At 39.1% G+C, this 14,310-nt stretch overlaps 1 protein-coding gene and 1 long non-coding RNA gene across 6 annotated transcripts in view; both read right to left on the bottom strand.

Moving 5' to 3' along the window:
* LOC125328353 overlaps nucleotides 1-553 on the bottom strand; it is a 31,026-nt gene extending 30,473 nt beyond the window's left edge. The window contains exon 1 of one of the 3 annotated variants that reach the window (XR_007204677.1): nucleotides 123-553. This is a non-coding gene — a long non-coding RNA (uncharacterized LOC125328353). The remainder of the gene's footprint in view (nucleotides 1-122) is intronic. The other 2 variants (XR_007204676.1, XR_007204678.1) reach the window with 2 other exon arrangements.
* Nucleotides 554-4,318: 3,765 nt separating this feature from the next.
* On the bottom strand, nucleotides 4,319-14,278 carry STRADB (STE20 related adaptor beta). Of its 3 annotated transcripts, none has more exons than XM_048309132.1 (12): nucleotides 14,031-14,278; nucleotides 11,403-11,459; nucleotides 10,989-11,069; nucleotides 10,524-10,623; nucleotides 9,773-9,894; nucleotides 9,194-9,302; nucleotides 8,623-8,746; nucleotides 8,001-8,172; nucleotides 7,483-7,587; nucleotides 7,022-7,251; nucleotides 6,415-6,457; nucleotides 4,319-5,971 (listed from the first exon to the last, which is right to left on the bottom strand). In XM_048309132.1, the coding sequence occupies exons 2-12, from the start codon at nucleotides 11,412-11,414 to the stop codon at nucleotides 5,819-5,821; spliced, it is 1,251 nt and encodes a 416-aa protein (XP_048165089.1). In that variant the 5' UTR covers nucleotides 11,415-11,459; nucleotides 14,031-14,278; the 3' UTR covers nucleotides 4,319-5,818. The 3 variants fall into 3 exon arrangements, with proteins under 3 accessions (XP_048165089.1, XP_048165091.1, XP_048165090.1); XM_048309134.1 differs by having other exon boundaries at nucleotides 9,194-9,272; XM_048309133.1 differs by lacking the exon at nucleotides 14,031-14,278 and adding an exon at nucleotides 13,183-13,342.
* Between the last annotated feature and the right edge of the window lie 32 nt (nucleotides 14,279-14,310).

Below are 14,310 nucleotides of genomic sequence, written 5' to 3'. Positions count from 1 at the left end.
TACGATTAGGTGAGAATTACTCGCTTGTATATTTCCAGCAGAATTAATTTAAAATAACTGAAGGCTTTGGGAGATGAGAGAAAACCATCAGGTACATACCTATAGTTAAGCCTAAGCCTTACCTGTCTCTTCCTTTTTCCTCAAAGCGGTGTGGAAGGTGCTCTTGCATTCCTCAGTGCGGCTATGCTTGAAACTGCTGTGTAAGTCCACAGATACTTGCAGAAAGACTGTTTTCCCTGGGTGTTATTTTTGTACTCTGCCCCCGGGGCTGCTCGCTTTCTTCACGGAGGGCAGGAAGGGCTCCCAGCCTCTCGCCTGAAACCCGCCGGTTGCTGCTTCTGAAGACAGGTGCTTTAGGGGATGTTTTTTCCTGCCGTGTCGCCCTCCCGTCCCCGGTGCCTTTATTTACCGAGCAGCTTGCCCGCCCCGGTCACGCCGCTGCCCCTCAGCCCTCAGCGGCTTTCCCGCCCTGCCCTCGCGCCGCGCGGGCGGCGGTAACGGCCGCCGGGGGGCGGTGGCGGGGCCGCCATGTCGGACTCGGCCCGAGCGAAGCGGCCGCGCTGCCGTCGGTGATTGCGGCAATGTGATCCAAAGGGAAACGCAGTCAAAAAGAAAAAATTCCCACGAACCAAGCTGCTTGCTTTAATAATCCTGTATTTTAAATTTATGTAACCTTTTCTTCAAACTGTAAAAGCTGTAGAGCCCTCCCTGGCTGAGAATTCCCTGTACAGTTCCCCTGTACTGTATTCAGTAAAATGGAAGAGCACACGGCTTTTCAGATGGATACAGGCAGGTCTCAAACAGTGACACAGAAACAAAAAGCAAGATCTTCTTGTGGATAAACATCCACACCCACTGCCAGATGTAATAGTTAACCCCCATAGTGAAAATAAACAGATTAATGTACTGGGAGGGGAGGGGGGGAGGAGGTGGGAAGCCGTCTCCACCCCTTCTCACCCCAGCAAACACATAAAACTCAAACCAAATCTCAAAACAACCCCCCCGCAAAAAAACCCAAACCAAACCAACCAACAACCACTTTTGAAAAAAAAGGGGGGAAAAAAGAAATAACAGTAAATTTGAATTTGTTAAAAAGTCTCACAGTAAAAGAATAAGCACAAAGTCTGAAACAGTAAAATTCTTCCATTTTAAATGCTTGTGATGCTGATATTCAAGCAGGGCATCTTTGTAGGCCATGGCTCACCTTTACAGCAAATTGCCCAAAATGTGTCATTTTACAAGTCCAGCATAAGGAAAAAGAAAAGTTTCCAAAAAATCCTGACTGGAAGTCAAAAGAGAAGCAATGTAGAGAAATGTGCCATGCCATGCCACCAACATCTGGGTCAAATATTAATAAATATGCTATTTAAGAAGGAAAACCAAACTACTTTGTCCTCAAAACTAGCTTGAGGAAATACAGTAATGTTGTAAAGAAAAATCATGAAAAGTATGCTGAACCACCTTTTTCAACATCACATGCTGCAGGCTCCAAGGATTCAAAATCATGTGTTCTCCCATGATAAGGAAAACCTGAAGCAGAAAGTGGAGCATGTAAAAGAGCATGACAGCCAGCCAAATATATCGCTCCACAGGTCTGTGATGGCTCCATCAGCTACTGTAGAACAACAGGTACCTCAAACCAGGAAAGCATTAACCTCATCTTTAACTGACTTGCCAGATTTCACATGAGCAAAAGGAAATCTGCATGTAAGAATATTTTTCTTTTGACTACATGAAATGTGAGAATTAGTAAGATAATTGATATCAGAATGTAGAATAAACAAACTGTGAAAATAAAATGTAATAAATAACTCAGCATTGGTACTCTTGACCCATATGTCATGTAAATTTTGACAAAACATAGGAGAATCTCTGCATCCTGCCAGCAATCCATTCTCCTCCATTGCAGATGGATTTTATGAGAGGACAAGTTAATCCCATGAATCTGGGTATGTAGGTAAATCCAGTAATAATGGTGTATTCTATAATCATATCTAAAAATAAAACCACCACTTGATTGCAGCTAAGTTCATATGGGCTTTTGGGGCATTTTTACAGATGTTTCTGGGACTTTTGGATAAGAAACAAATATATATGTAACTAATTTATAGAGCAGAACTAGTTGTTTTCATCTGGGAATTATGGAGGTTTCCACAGGCACCTGTTTAAACCTAATATTCTTTCCTTCATCCTATCTCAAGTTTCTGGATAGATTTAATTACGTTAAATACCAAATGTTATTCTGCTACCAGGTTATTAGTAGACCAGCTCAATTTTCAGTGCTTTCTTTTCTTATAACCTCAAGTCTTTGCTTGTCTGTTACATTGGATTGTTTAATTTCATAGTATGGTTCTTACTCATAGTCCTTTGAGGTCTTTTCTGTAATGTGTACTATTTCTGAATTTTAGTAGTTTTTTCCTAATTCATACAGGAAAGGGATGGACATCATCAGGACAGGTTATTAGTGCTAGCTTAGTTGTTTCAGAGGTTTATTAGACAAGCTAAAATACTTTAGTAAAGCTACTTAATAGTATTAAAGGCAGGGTATGTAAGCCACCTACTCTGGTACCTGCCTCTTGTCAAGAGAGGTTCAGAATAATGGTTTTCAAATGCTTTCCCATATTTTTACCCATCCTCTAGGTTAAAAACTATTTTGATAGCACTGGAAGAGAAGGAGAGAGGTAGGGAAAAGAGAGAGGTAAGGTAAAGCTCTGTAATTAAAAAAAAAATATTTATTTCTGTTCATCAGGTGGAAGAAACTGTTCCCTCTTCAATGGATATTTGTTGCATTGGGACTCTTTAAAGTGATGAATTCATGTATCAGATCAAGTTGATTCTAAGTAGATCACATTTTTTTCTGTGTTCATCCATTCAGTCATTCACAAACTGCTGTGGTATCAGGCCAAGACAGTGAGACACTCAACAGCATTGAGCATATATTCAGGATAATGTTAATTAACTTTTCTATTATACAGGTCTTTATTTTACATAGTGGTAAATGCTAGCATAAAGAAAGGTGGCTGCAAAAAACCCACTTGTGTTGTTTTCACAAGTATTTCAAAAGTAACCAGGCTACAGATTAACCAGTAACCATGGGCTTTTGCAAATGTGTTAAATTTTATAAGCCCCTTTGAAAATACATCACAGGGAGCCTAAATGTAAGATACTTGGAAATTTGAAGCCCAAGTTTAGTTCTAGTTTACATGCTGATAACACACATCATTGGTATGAGCAGGAATAAACAAGTGCTCTGAAAAAAACACAACCCAACAAAAAACTATAGTGGTTAAAACTGTCAGCTTGGAATAGAAAGTCCCTGCAACTTGAATCTTAATAATGCAAATCATGAATCTCAGATTTTGAAAACTGTATGTAAAACCTTCAGATTTTCAGAACAATTGTTTCCAAGATCATCTTTTCAGTGACAGGTAGTTGAAACCTTAATAATATGATTATGCATCTTCTTTCCTAACTAATATTTATTTTGCATTATTCCTTAATAGAAAGCATCACAGTTAATGAGCAAATGATATCAAACCTTTCAGCAAATACAATCCAGGGAGTATTTTCAAGTATTTCTGGTTATTTTAAGAAGTCACAGTGCCTCTTAATTGCTTTTGTTTGAAGAGACACAGGTGTTGACAAGCAGTAATTCTAAGAGTAAAGACTTGTGAGCTTTTTAACTTAAAAAAATTGTATTTCATTTTTTTCTTAATGTCAGTACAGAAATAGGAACAGTGTTTAGAAACAAGTTTTTGATTTTTTTTTTTTCACAGAAAGAGAGGGCAGCAAAGTAACTCCACTGGAACACATGGTGGTTTGAATAACTTTGTGCTGACATTCTTATTAGTATCCAAGTTCATTTTTATAGAGTCCACAGCACTTGTTGCAAGAGAAGCTTGAAAATACTAACAGTTAAGCTGCCCGAATTTTTCTACAGGTTTTAATAGTAGTAATGTTTATTCAGAGGTCTGTAATTAAAATATATAGAACTTCATCTGTGTTCTCAATTATTTGACTTGGTTTTTACATGTACTGTTAGTCAAAAGTTACTTGTAGATGCTATCTCATGTATTTGACTTGTAAACAGTCCAAATCTGTAATGGTTAAGAATTAAGAACATGCAGTTCTCATAAAAATAGTAACTTCTCCAAGAGTACACAATTTATTAATATTTTTAATCAGAGTAATTTTCTAGCTTAGACAACTATTTTCTTACCTAATGATTGACATATATATGAATTTTTTTCCTGCAGTAACAAGAAGCTGTTAGTATGGCTGGGGTATGGAGAAAACAGAAGTCCAAGAATTACAGATATAAATGGAGGCAGATAGGGTAAGTTTATTGACAGGTTTTTAATTTTAAGTTTCACATGTTAGGTTTAGAAATATAGAGCTCTCTTCACAGCATAATGAATAGAATCAACTTTTTTGTTAATACTTTTATGTGGTCATTTATAATTTTATGTGTCTCTCAGGCTTGTATTTCAGTCATTTGGTCTTCATGGCCTTGTAGCAAAGCTGCTGGCAATACAGTGGTATTCTCAAAGTTGGCTACAGGCCTGCTCAGCTGTGGAAGACTTGAAGACTTACGTGGAATGTTGTTTATGTTGAAAATTTAAAATATATCCATTCAATATCTATTTATGCTTTTTTACCATCATGCTGCCATCAGTAAAGTACTAGTGGCTTTGGGACACAACTTTTGCTACAACATGATGAGAATATCCAGGTTTTTGAAAGAAAAAAGCTGCTTTTGTTCAGTTTGAGTTGCCTGGTACAGATGAGAACTTACTGAATTGTAGGGAGAAGACAGCTTTTCATCTGACTTACAACAGATAAATTCACTAGGATCCTAGGGGGTTATTAGGTTCTTACTATGGCTGAATCTATCCATGGGAGTTTAACTGTGCCCTGCAAAAGAGGCTCGTTTGCCAGCAGCAGTGCCAGTGAAGCTTAATGCATATTGCCTTTTCTTCTAAGAAAACAGTATTAAGTTCTGGTAAATTCTGGTGGAGAACAGGAATACAGTATAAATAAAAAGATACACAGTAACTTTAGATTATTTAATATGACTCTTCAAAATTAACCCGTAGCTGCTAGAACTTGAGACTTACTTTGCATAGTGAGACATCCTCAGGTTAACTGCTAAAATGACACAACAATAAACAGAGAGAGATGCAAAAGCCCAGATTTGTACTAAGACTGTGGACAGATGCAAGAACATGAGTCACACTTCTAAGCAGCTTAACTTCTTTGGGACACATGCAGTATTAAAACTGCATAAAAAATGATGCATAGCTAACTTCTGGCAAATATGACAGCATGTCAAGTGAGAAAAATGTCTTTTGAGAGAGAAACATTTATTTACATAAGCAACTAATTTGTGCAGTTTCACATTTCAACTTGGAAGTGGAGGATTTCTCCTTACTAAAATGATTTGCATCATATGAAAAGACAAATAGATGTTTAAATAAGATCACAGACAGACGGCAGGCCTGAATTCAGAAAGACAAGTGGACTGCAGCAATATGAGCTGATAATACAGTACAGAGTAAGATTACAGAAGGGACCTCCTTTTTAAGAAAGACTTTGAAAGAGAGAGGTAAGCACTCAGCCATTCTTTATACACAGTTTTCCTTACAATCAGAGTGAGGCACGCTGCATTTTGTGATGCTAAGAGGAAGTTAATGAATTATAGCCACTTCATGGCATTTCAAGTATACTTGGTCTAATTGTATTTTAACGATACAAAAGCAGCAAATACAAATCACATTTTCCTTCTCTGAAACACTAGAGAGGTATCATTGGTATTTATTTAGAATTCCCAGTCTGTATCATCTTGATTTGTAGCAATACGTCCAAGTTCAGTCCCAACTGCTGTTGAGGGTAGCGCCAAGAACTCTGATCTGTTATTTTGAATAGGAGGTGGTAATAGGGACAGTAGTGAATTCTGTGTTTGTTCCTTTATCTAGAAAGAAAAAAAGTTAAAATAAAGCTGCACATAAAAGTCTCCATAACTTTGCAACTGACTTCATTAAAAGCATGTGAAATCAGAGCCATGTTCTTGCATGTTACAATACTGAAAGTAACAGGATGAGAGGTTTTGCTTTCCCCACTCTATTAGTCTTTCAAGACTAATTAAATCAGCTGTGCAGTTCTGCTTTAAATTAAGAATATTAACCATTTTTAAAATTAGTTAGGCTAAGTTAAATCAACTTCATCAATGGGGAAATGGATTAATCTTATGCTTCCTATACTCTATCAATACCATTTTGTTAAAAAAGTCTGAAGCAGGTATGCTCTTACAGGATGCTCTTTGGCTCCAGGTAACTTCACTATTTTGTAATCCAGTTCTTTTTGTGGCTTATTTAGGTTACAGCTGTGTCATTTAACAAAATATGGTAAACTCACCTGTTTGAAGAACGTATGCGAAAGCAAACTGCTTGCTGACGGCCTGAATCATAAAATGAACAATATAATTACATTTTGGAAAGTAAAATACTGCATTTGGATAATAGGTCAGACTGACAAATAAATTTAAGCCCTGTGGTTTTCCCTCCACAGGACAAATATGAAGAATGAGAAAAGCAGCACACAATTCCTACACTCTATGCCTCAATTTATAGTGAAAGCACTAATGAAGAAATCTATTTTTAAAGGCTTTAACAAGGAATTTAATGCCTCATTCAAAAGAGACATAGAACTGAAAACATATATTTCAGATTTCTGGTTTGTTTTTTTTTCTTGGACAAAATACATGTTTGAAAGTTAACTTTACTTGTTACAAAGCACATTCATATTGCAAGAAATTCAGGGGTCAAATGACTTTAAAAGTTTGATTCCTTTATCAGACAAGATAATTCTTAAATTACAAATGTAAGTGTATTGTTTTGCATAGTACATCTGGTCTGAAATTCTGACTTCAACAGCATTCAACTGATTACTGTATCCTAAACTGTGGGCTATACTTGATCTTAGATTGAAGTGACAAAGAAATTAGTTTTCACCAGAATGTTACCTTTTCTCAGGGTCCTGTTGCAAGCAAAGTTCTACCAAGTTGTGGAAAGCAGGTGAAAATGTTTTGGAAAAGGGCATTTGTAGCCTTTCACTGGTCATTGTGCGTGTCATGCTCTCACCAATTCCGGAATCAACACCTGATCGGGAATTCTTCATCCGGGACTCCTCCCGGGGAAAGGTACTTAAATCCCAAGGATAGTAGGTGGGACCTTTCAGCTTTTGTAGCAGCATCTAGTGGAAAGGAATAGCAGTATGAGAGTTCAACAGCTATTCAGACCTATTCAGGGTAAGATGTGAAACTCCAGGGATAGAAGGATTATTTGTTCTAGAAAGAAGCATGCATATTTGAAGCAACAAAAAGCAGCCACTATTTCAGCAGTAATAGCACTGGTTTCTCTGAGTAAAACAAACAAAAAAAAAGCTCAGCATGTTTTTAACTAGAGATAAAGTTTAGCATTGTACCTGAGTACGAGGCATATCTTGAAATGGAACGTGTCCATTGGCTAATTCACATGCTGTAATTCCCACACTGTAAATGTCAGACTTCATGTTATAGCCAGACAAATCCTGTGAGAGAAAGAAAACACAACTGATCACTGATGCCATTGAGCGATGCCAACAAGAGTACAAGTGCCTCCTTCAACACGAGACTCTAATATCCCATAACCTACACAGTATTGAAGCAATTAAATTGTGAAACCTCAGGCTTTTTTCAGAAATCTGATGGCTTTACTGAACACAAGTTTCAGGATCTGCAATAGTTTCCAGGAGGTTTGGGTAAAAAGACTTAGTACAGCATCACCTTACCAACAACTTTAGAACTGGTTCCCTCTAGAACAATTAAAAATTCAGTACATACATGTACCTTTAAAAGTTGCAGTTCAACATCTTTCATTGTACTTCTACAAGCAGACTTAAGTTGGAAATTGAGTACTGTCACTAACTTTGAATAGGAAAAATTATGTGTAATTTATACTAACCTGTCTCAGCAGTTCAGGACTCAGCCAAGGAAGCACCGATGTACTAAACTGGGGGAAATCATATACCACCTTTGACTTCTGTCCATTGTTAACTAAACTGTAAAGGTTGTTTAGGCCAGAGAGAGAAACCAGCCCATCCTCTGAAATCAGAATGTGGCTAGCTTTAATATTCCTGTAACATAAAGTGGTAAATTTTAGTTACAAGAATTACTCAAAGCACTATTAGAACAGAAAGGCTTTCATATTTCATTGACTTATAGTGAGAGGCTAGCGTGGAGTTCATCTCTCTATTGAGAGAGATGATTAGGAAAAAAGTGCCAGAAATTGGAGAAAGGGCCTTGTTCCCTGCAAGGGGTGTAAACTAAGGAAGCCCTTTCTATAACTCTGGTGTTCTTCTGCTTCAAAGGGACAAAGCCAGGCAGGTGGATAATCCCTGTAACAACTGGTTTGAAGAAATGTATAAATACATTTCCTGCTGAGATTTTACAAACTTGGTTCTGCTGTATTGAAAAAATTGTTACTTGTGTACCATCTGACATAAAAAGGTATATAGGAAAAGGAGGGAGACAATACTTAAGGTAAGATGCTATCATTTGGTTCTTACCTACTGACATTCTCCTACCTGTGAATATATCCATTCTGGTGCATGTAATTTAATCCTCTGATTGCACCAAACAGAATGTTCCCTATCAAAGCTTCACTCATTCCTTCAGGAAAGTAAGTCTTCAGCAGGTGTCTAGCTGAACCTGGAAGTGAAAAAAACCTAGCTAGGCCTAACAAGTCTTGTTAAATTCTTGTCTATGCTTCCTTCATGGTATACACTCATCAAGAGCAGCAGTCTCATCGTTATATTGACTCTGGTGCATCAAGGACAGTTATTACATGGATGTAACTGATGCCCCATGTCATGCTTCTGTTAACTGGAAGTCTATGCCCAACCTGTATTCAATGTAGATATACATCTCCCAGTTACCATTCCTAGCACCATGGTGGATGCTAGGACTAAGTGGAATTTAATGCAGTTCAAATACCAGTTTTCACTGGGGAGGAAGTCTTCTCTAAACAGATGGTTCAGGAGAGTTTGTTTTTACTACGAGACAGGAGATGATTGAAGAGAAACCTCTCATGGACCATGTGGTCCAACTTGTATCAGCCCTTTTTCCTATTCCAAAATTGCAGTTAACAGTTCTTACCATAGGCCATGAATGGGGAGATGACCCAAAGCCAGCTTCCAGCTGTAAACACTGTCCAAAATGTCATTATGTTGGGATGCTGGAAAAAGTGTGATAAAACCACCTCATTCTATGGAATTAAATGAAAGTGGATGTGTTAATCACAAGACAGCAGTCTTACTAAGAGCATTAACTACATCAGTAATCAGTAAATAGAACTGTTTCCTTGCATTTATACAAGACTGCAGGTGATGTGCATAGCCTGCAACAGAAATGTAAATAGCTTGCCCATAATTGCACTTGTCTGAAGTAAATCTAGTTTGTTCATAGTCCAAACTTTTGGTGTTAAATAAGAGTACAAAACATGCTTCAAATAAGTTGTACAATTACAGAAGTATTTCTAAAGCAGTTGTCAGCTGCTGTCTTCGGAAAGCAACTCTCAAATTTACATATGCATCATGTTTATTATATTCTACTTCTTTGGAGGGAAAAACTTGACTGAAATGACCCATTGCAAACAAAAGCTACCTCTGGTCAGTAATCCCATATGTATTCCTCACTATCTTCATCAGGCTTTGTGCAGAAACGCTGTTCCTTTACCTGTAAGGCTTTCAAGTGCTCTTCAGAGCAGTTTTCTAGGTCTGTGATCCTTACAGCAACTTGCATGTCTGTAGGTGTATGCCGTGCAAGGTAAACTGAAGTTAAGTTGTTGAACCTCCTTCCTGAAACCAGAAATGGCTACCTTAACATTGGAAAGCATAATAATCCACCACATGGTTTCCTTCATACATAGAGATCATTTTCCAGTTTTAAAGTTGCAATTGATAGCAGCGTGTCCTTTTCTTTCAGAATGTCAAGAACTTAAGTAGTTGCAGCAAAAGATATGCAGCAAATTAGTTGAAGCATGGGTGTGCTATTTTAAGAACAAGTAAAAGTATTTAAACATACGTCAGTATCAATTATACATCTAAATGAACAACACTTAGTATGCATATTCACATGAACATATGCATGCATAGTAGGATCTGAGGCAGCCATCCTTAGAACAATCAGCTGGGGTAGCCAAGTTACAAGACATGATGTTACTTAAGGCTGTATTTACTGTCACATACCACAGATTTTGAAAATTGACATGTACATGCACAAACGTCAAGAGACAACTTCAGGTAATTGTTGATTTGTCTTAGATCTTGAAATAAGAGATTACTAAAATATGAGCAATGCTCTGCACTTTTCTCAACTAAGGAGACACAAGAATAGTCCTTCATTTTACAAACCTAATATTTATTGCAGTTAGCAATAAACTATTGATAGCAGGAAGAAGAAATATTTTGAGTTCCATTTATGTTACCTATTTCCAGCTGGAGTTCATAATGAGAGACATTAGAAGAGCAAAATACCATTTCATTTTTTCCTGTAGACGGGGGAATCCAGGCTAGATCAGAATCAGCCTAACAGAGAGAAGAAACAGTTCTCAAAACAACTATGTAATTTTTAATCATTTATATTTTTTAAATTAATGCAAAAATATTATTAATGCTAAAGTCCAGTACTCAAATAAGAACATTCAAGCTGGTACTTTCACCATTACTAAGACTTAGTTTTATGAGTTACAGGTTTTGTGTGTGTTTGTTTTCAAACTGGCACAAGAGTGACACTTAGATACCTATAGTCTTCTTCCAAAGTGGAAGCCCCAAAGTATTCTATTTTTGTTGTCAACATTTTAAAAAGTACTCCCTAATGAGGTTATTTTTAATATGTATCAGCTTTGTATTTGGGTATTATTTGGGAGTTAAACTTTCTGTTTTCTTCTTACCAGGCATTCATGGATGCTGCTCTGAGATAGCTCTTCTGGTCTGATTGATTCAACTGGTGTACGCAGAATACAGGAGCAGTCCTTGAGAACAGAAACAAGTGAATATTGGTGGAATTGCTGCAATTTATTAAATATGGCAGTGCAAAAATGTAAAAAAGTAGGCCTTATAAGCAGCAGCTCAGAAAATCTTCTGCTACAAGTCAATCAATCAAGGGGTTAAGAAACAGCATAAAGCACATACATGGCAGACCTAGAGAGCAGAGACACTAAAGTCTCCTTCACCAAAAGCTAACACAACAAAGTTCAAACATCTCAGCACTGTGGAAATCCCCTCAAGCAAGACATTTCACCAGGGCTTTTCATATTAAGGTATAGCTGGGTAACAAGGGCCAAAATTTTTAAAGACAAACTTACCAAACAAGACATGGAACCACTTTAGATCGGGGGAAAAGTCACGCACACCCATTTATCCTAGAAAAAAATAAAGTAGCAAAGTAAGATGATACATAAACCTGTGATAAACTTAAATCTCCTTAATCACAACTGTAAGGCATTCCTGTCAGCTAACACACACAAAACCCCAGAACTCCAGCTCACGGAAAGTCTGCTTCTATTTAAGTAGCATATCAATTTCAAACTCCACACTGAGGACTACATGTCCACTCAAGTGTTCCTTTTTAATTTATGGGTTTAGAAATTTTACTGCCACTTCTGAACAAACAATTTAATTGCAAGTTAACTGCACAAGTGCAAAAAGTAAAAAAGAACGGACTCATGAATCCTTGGCAGTTTGTAGGAAAAGAAATAATTGTCTGTTGTTTTAAAGGAGCACAGCTGTGCTAGTCACATCTTGGCTTGGCTGTGTGCAGCTGAACTAGCTCACAAAAAAAAGCAAGGCAGAAGGAATTGCACTTTACATTTCACAAGTGAGAGAGGAAGTACTACTGTAAGTAAGGGATTTCAGTTAAAAAAAAAAAAAAGCAACTCCAATAATTTTCACTTTACTTAGGCTACAGAATCAGCAAACTCCCTCATCAGAGTAGCCTCTCTGAAAGTCCTCTAGCAGACTTACTTTATGTCTAATGCTTTGAAAGCTTAGGCAGTGAGAGAGATGTCTATTTAGTGTATCAAAGCTTCTGTAAATATAGAATGGGACTAACTGTTCTACTTCAGCTATAAACACATCTTCAACAGTAGAATCACTGAGGTTGGAAAAGACCTCAAAGATCACAGAGTCCAACCTAACACTGCCAGACCCACCATTAAACCATGTCCGTAAGCATCACATCTACATGTTTTTTGAACACTACCAGGGACAGTGACTCCACCACTTCTCTGGGCAGCCTGTTCCAATGCTTGACAACCCTTTCAGGGAAGAAGATTTCCCTAAGATCCAATCTAAACCTCCCTTGGTGCAACTTGAGGCCAGTTACTGTCATCCTATCACTTGTTACGTGGGAGAAGAGGCCAACTCCCACCTCACTGTAACCTCCTTTCAGGTAATTGTAGAGTAAGAAGGTCCCCCCTGAGCCTCCTCTTCTCCAGGCTAAACTCCTTCAACCACTCCTTGTAATACTTGTGCTCCAGACCTTTAACCAGCTCTGTTGCCCTTCTCTGAACACCCTCCAGTGCCTCAATGTCTTTCTTCTTGAGAGGGGCTCAAAACTGAACACAGTACTTGAGATGCAAACTGGCCTCACCAGCGAGTACAGAGGGACAATTACTTCCCTGGTCCTACTCGCCACACTATTGCTGATACAAACCAGGATGCCACTGGCCTTGACCACCTGGGCACACTGCTGGCTCATGTTCAGCCAGCTGTCAAACAGCAACCCCAGGTCCTTTTCTGATAGGCAGCTTTCCAGCCACGATGAGGAATCCTACTTGGTGGCTGATAAAAAGTCAGCTAAGGGAGATAGTTCCATGTTAATATGTAATTTTTGTATGAAAGTTAACTTATAAAAGCTGAAGTACTATACCAGAAACTGATAATTTTGTTTATTAAGGAGCTAAGCTTATATATCCTGCATTTAAATTATGTATGCTAGTTAATCGAGAGAACACTCCTGAAAAGCTAACAAGCCCCCACCACCCCATTAACTGCCAAATATCCAAGCCATTCCTAATCTGTTACATTTTTACCCTGAAGATATACTTGGAGTAAAGAAATACTGTAATTCCTTATTATAGATACCAAATGGAAACAAAAGTCGATCCCTAGCAGGTAGTAGGCACCTTCAGAGGATCAGCGCTTGACTTAAACAACTTCCCTCAGGAAGTCTGTAGCAGAGTAGAAAAAAAAAAGAATGCAAGTACTTCAAGATACCGCCCAGCACTGTAATGGCTACAGCATCCTTCTCCTACTTGGAAAGAAGTTGCCTCATTCTCCTACACAAGACAATTTATTCTGCTGCTTGCAATATAAAACCACAAAAGCTAAGCTGAAGAATAAAATCTTAATAACTATGATATACCAAAGTCAAATTATTGTAGACTTAGTTCAAAGGTGTATAGCCAGCCAACAGAAACATTCGTGATGCACATTTATTCAAATAACATTACAATTTTAAGATTATTTTTTTTTCCTTATGTAGTTTGACATTGTTTCCATTTTTCTATACGGATTTGGTTCATGTCCCCACACAAACCTTTTCGCTGTCCCCACATTTTTCCTCCTGCAAGGCAGGCTTTTTTTTTTTTTTTGTACTGTAGATAGTGACAAGTGTTGTACAGGTAAAATGATGCATTCATCGCATCTTGGCCGAAGCTTCAGCTAGCGAACAGTGCAGGGCAGTAAAAAGACACAGAAACCTGTGCCTGTGAGCTGGGGGAGTGTGGAGGCTCCGGAGCCGAAGCCCTGGTACCGGGAACGCGCATTACTGGGTTCTGCTGACGCTGAGCTGCAGCTCCTACTTCAGCGTTCGCAGTGACTGAGGCAGCTCTCGGTCGTGTATCTCGAGTGCAATGATCCGTCCGTGACAAAGCACCGGAACGTGCGGAAGGACGCCCCGCAGTTCCTCACTCGCTCCGTTAAGTTCGTACCTCGCCTTCCTCGCTGGGCCCCCGCCTCCCTCCGGCCTCCCGCAGCGGCCGGGACAGGGCTCCGCTCCCCGCAGCCGCCTCCCGAGCTCGGTGTGCGCAGCTCCCTCTCCCCGGCCCGCCCGGCTTCCCCCGCAGCGGGGCAGAGGGCGCGGCCGGCGCGGAGCCCCGGCCCAGCGGGGAAGCCTTTCAGGGCGGCAGCGCCCACTCCTGCCCGCCGCCGCCGGAGTCAGGGCCGGGGGCCGGCGCCACCGCCGCGCCGCCCGCCAGAACCCCGCCCCGC

Source organism: Corvus hawaiiensis, chromosome 7 (genome assembly GCF_020740725.1).
Source record: "Corvus hawaiiensis isolate bCorHaw1 chromosome 7, bCorHaw1.pri.cur, whole genome shotgun sequence".
Classification (NCBI taxonomy): domain Eukaryota; kingdom Metazoa; phylum Chordata; class Aves; order Passeriformes; family Corvidae; genus Corvus; species Corvus hawaiiensis.
Note: the sequence above shows the minus strand (reverse complement) of the source record. Positions and strands in the feature narration are given on the sequence as shown.

Bases quoted from the DNA above. Each gene is read 5' to 3' on its own strand.
- STRADB (XM_048309132.1), bottom strand. The intron at 10,624-10,988 runs GTAAGAAGAAAA...TCTCTCTGTTAG, and splicing joins GCAGCATCCATGAATGCCTG to GCTGATTCTGATCTAGCCTG. The intron at 8,173-8,622 runs GTAGGAGAATGT...TTTATGTTACAG, and splicing joins CAGAATGGATATATTCACAG to GAATATTAAAGCTAGCCACA.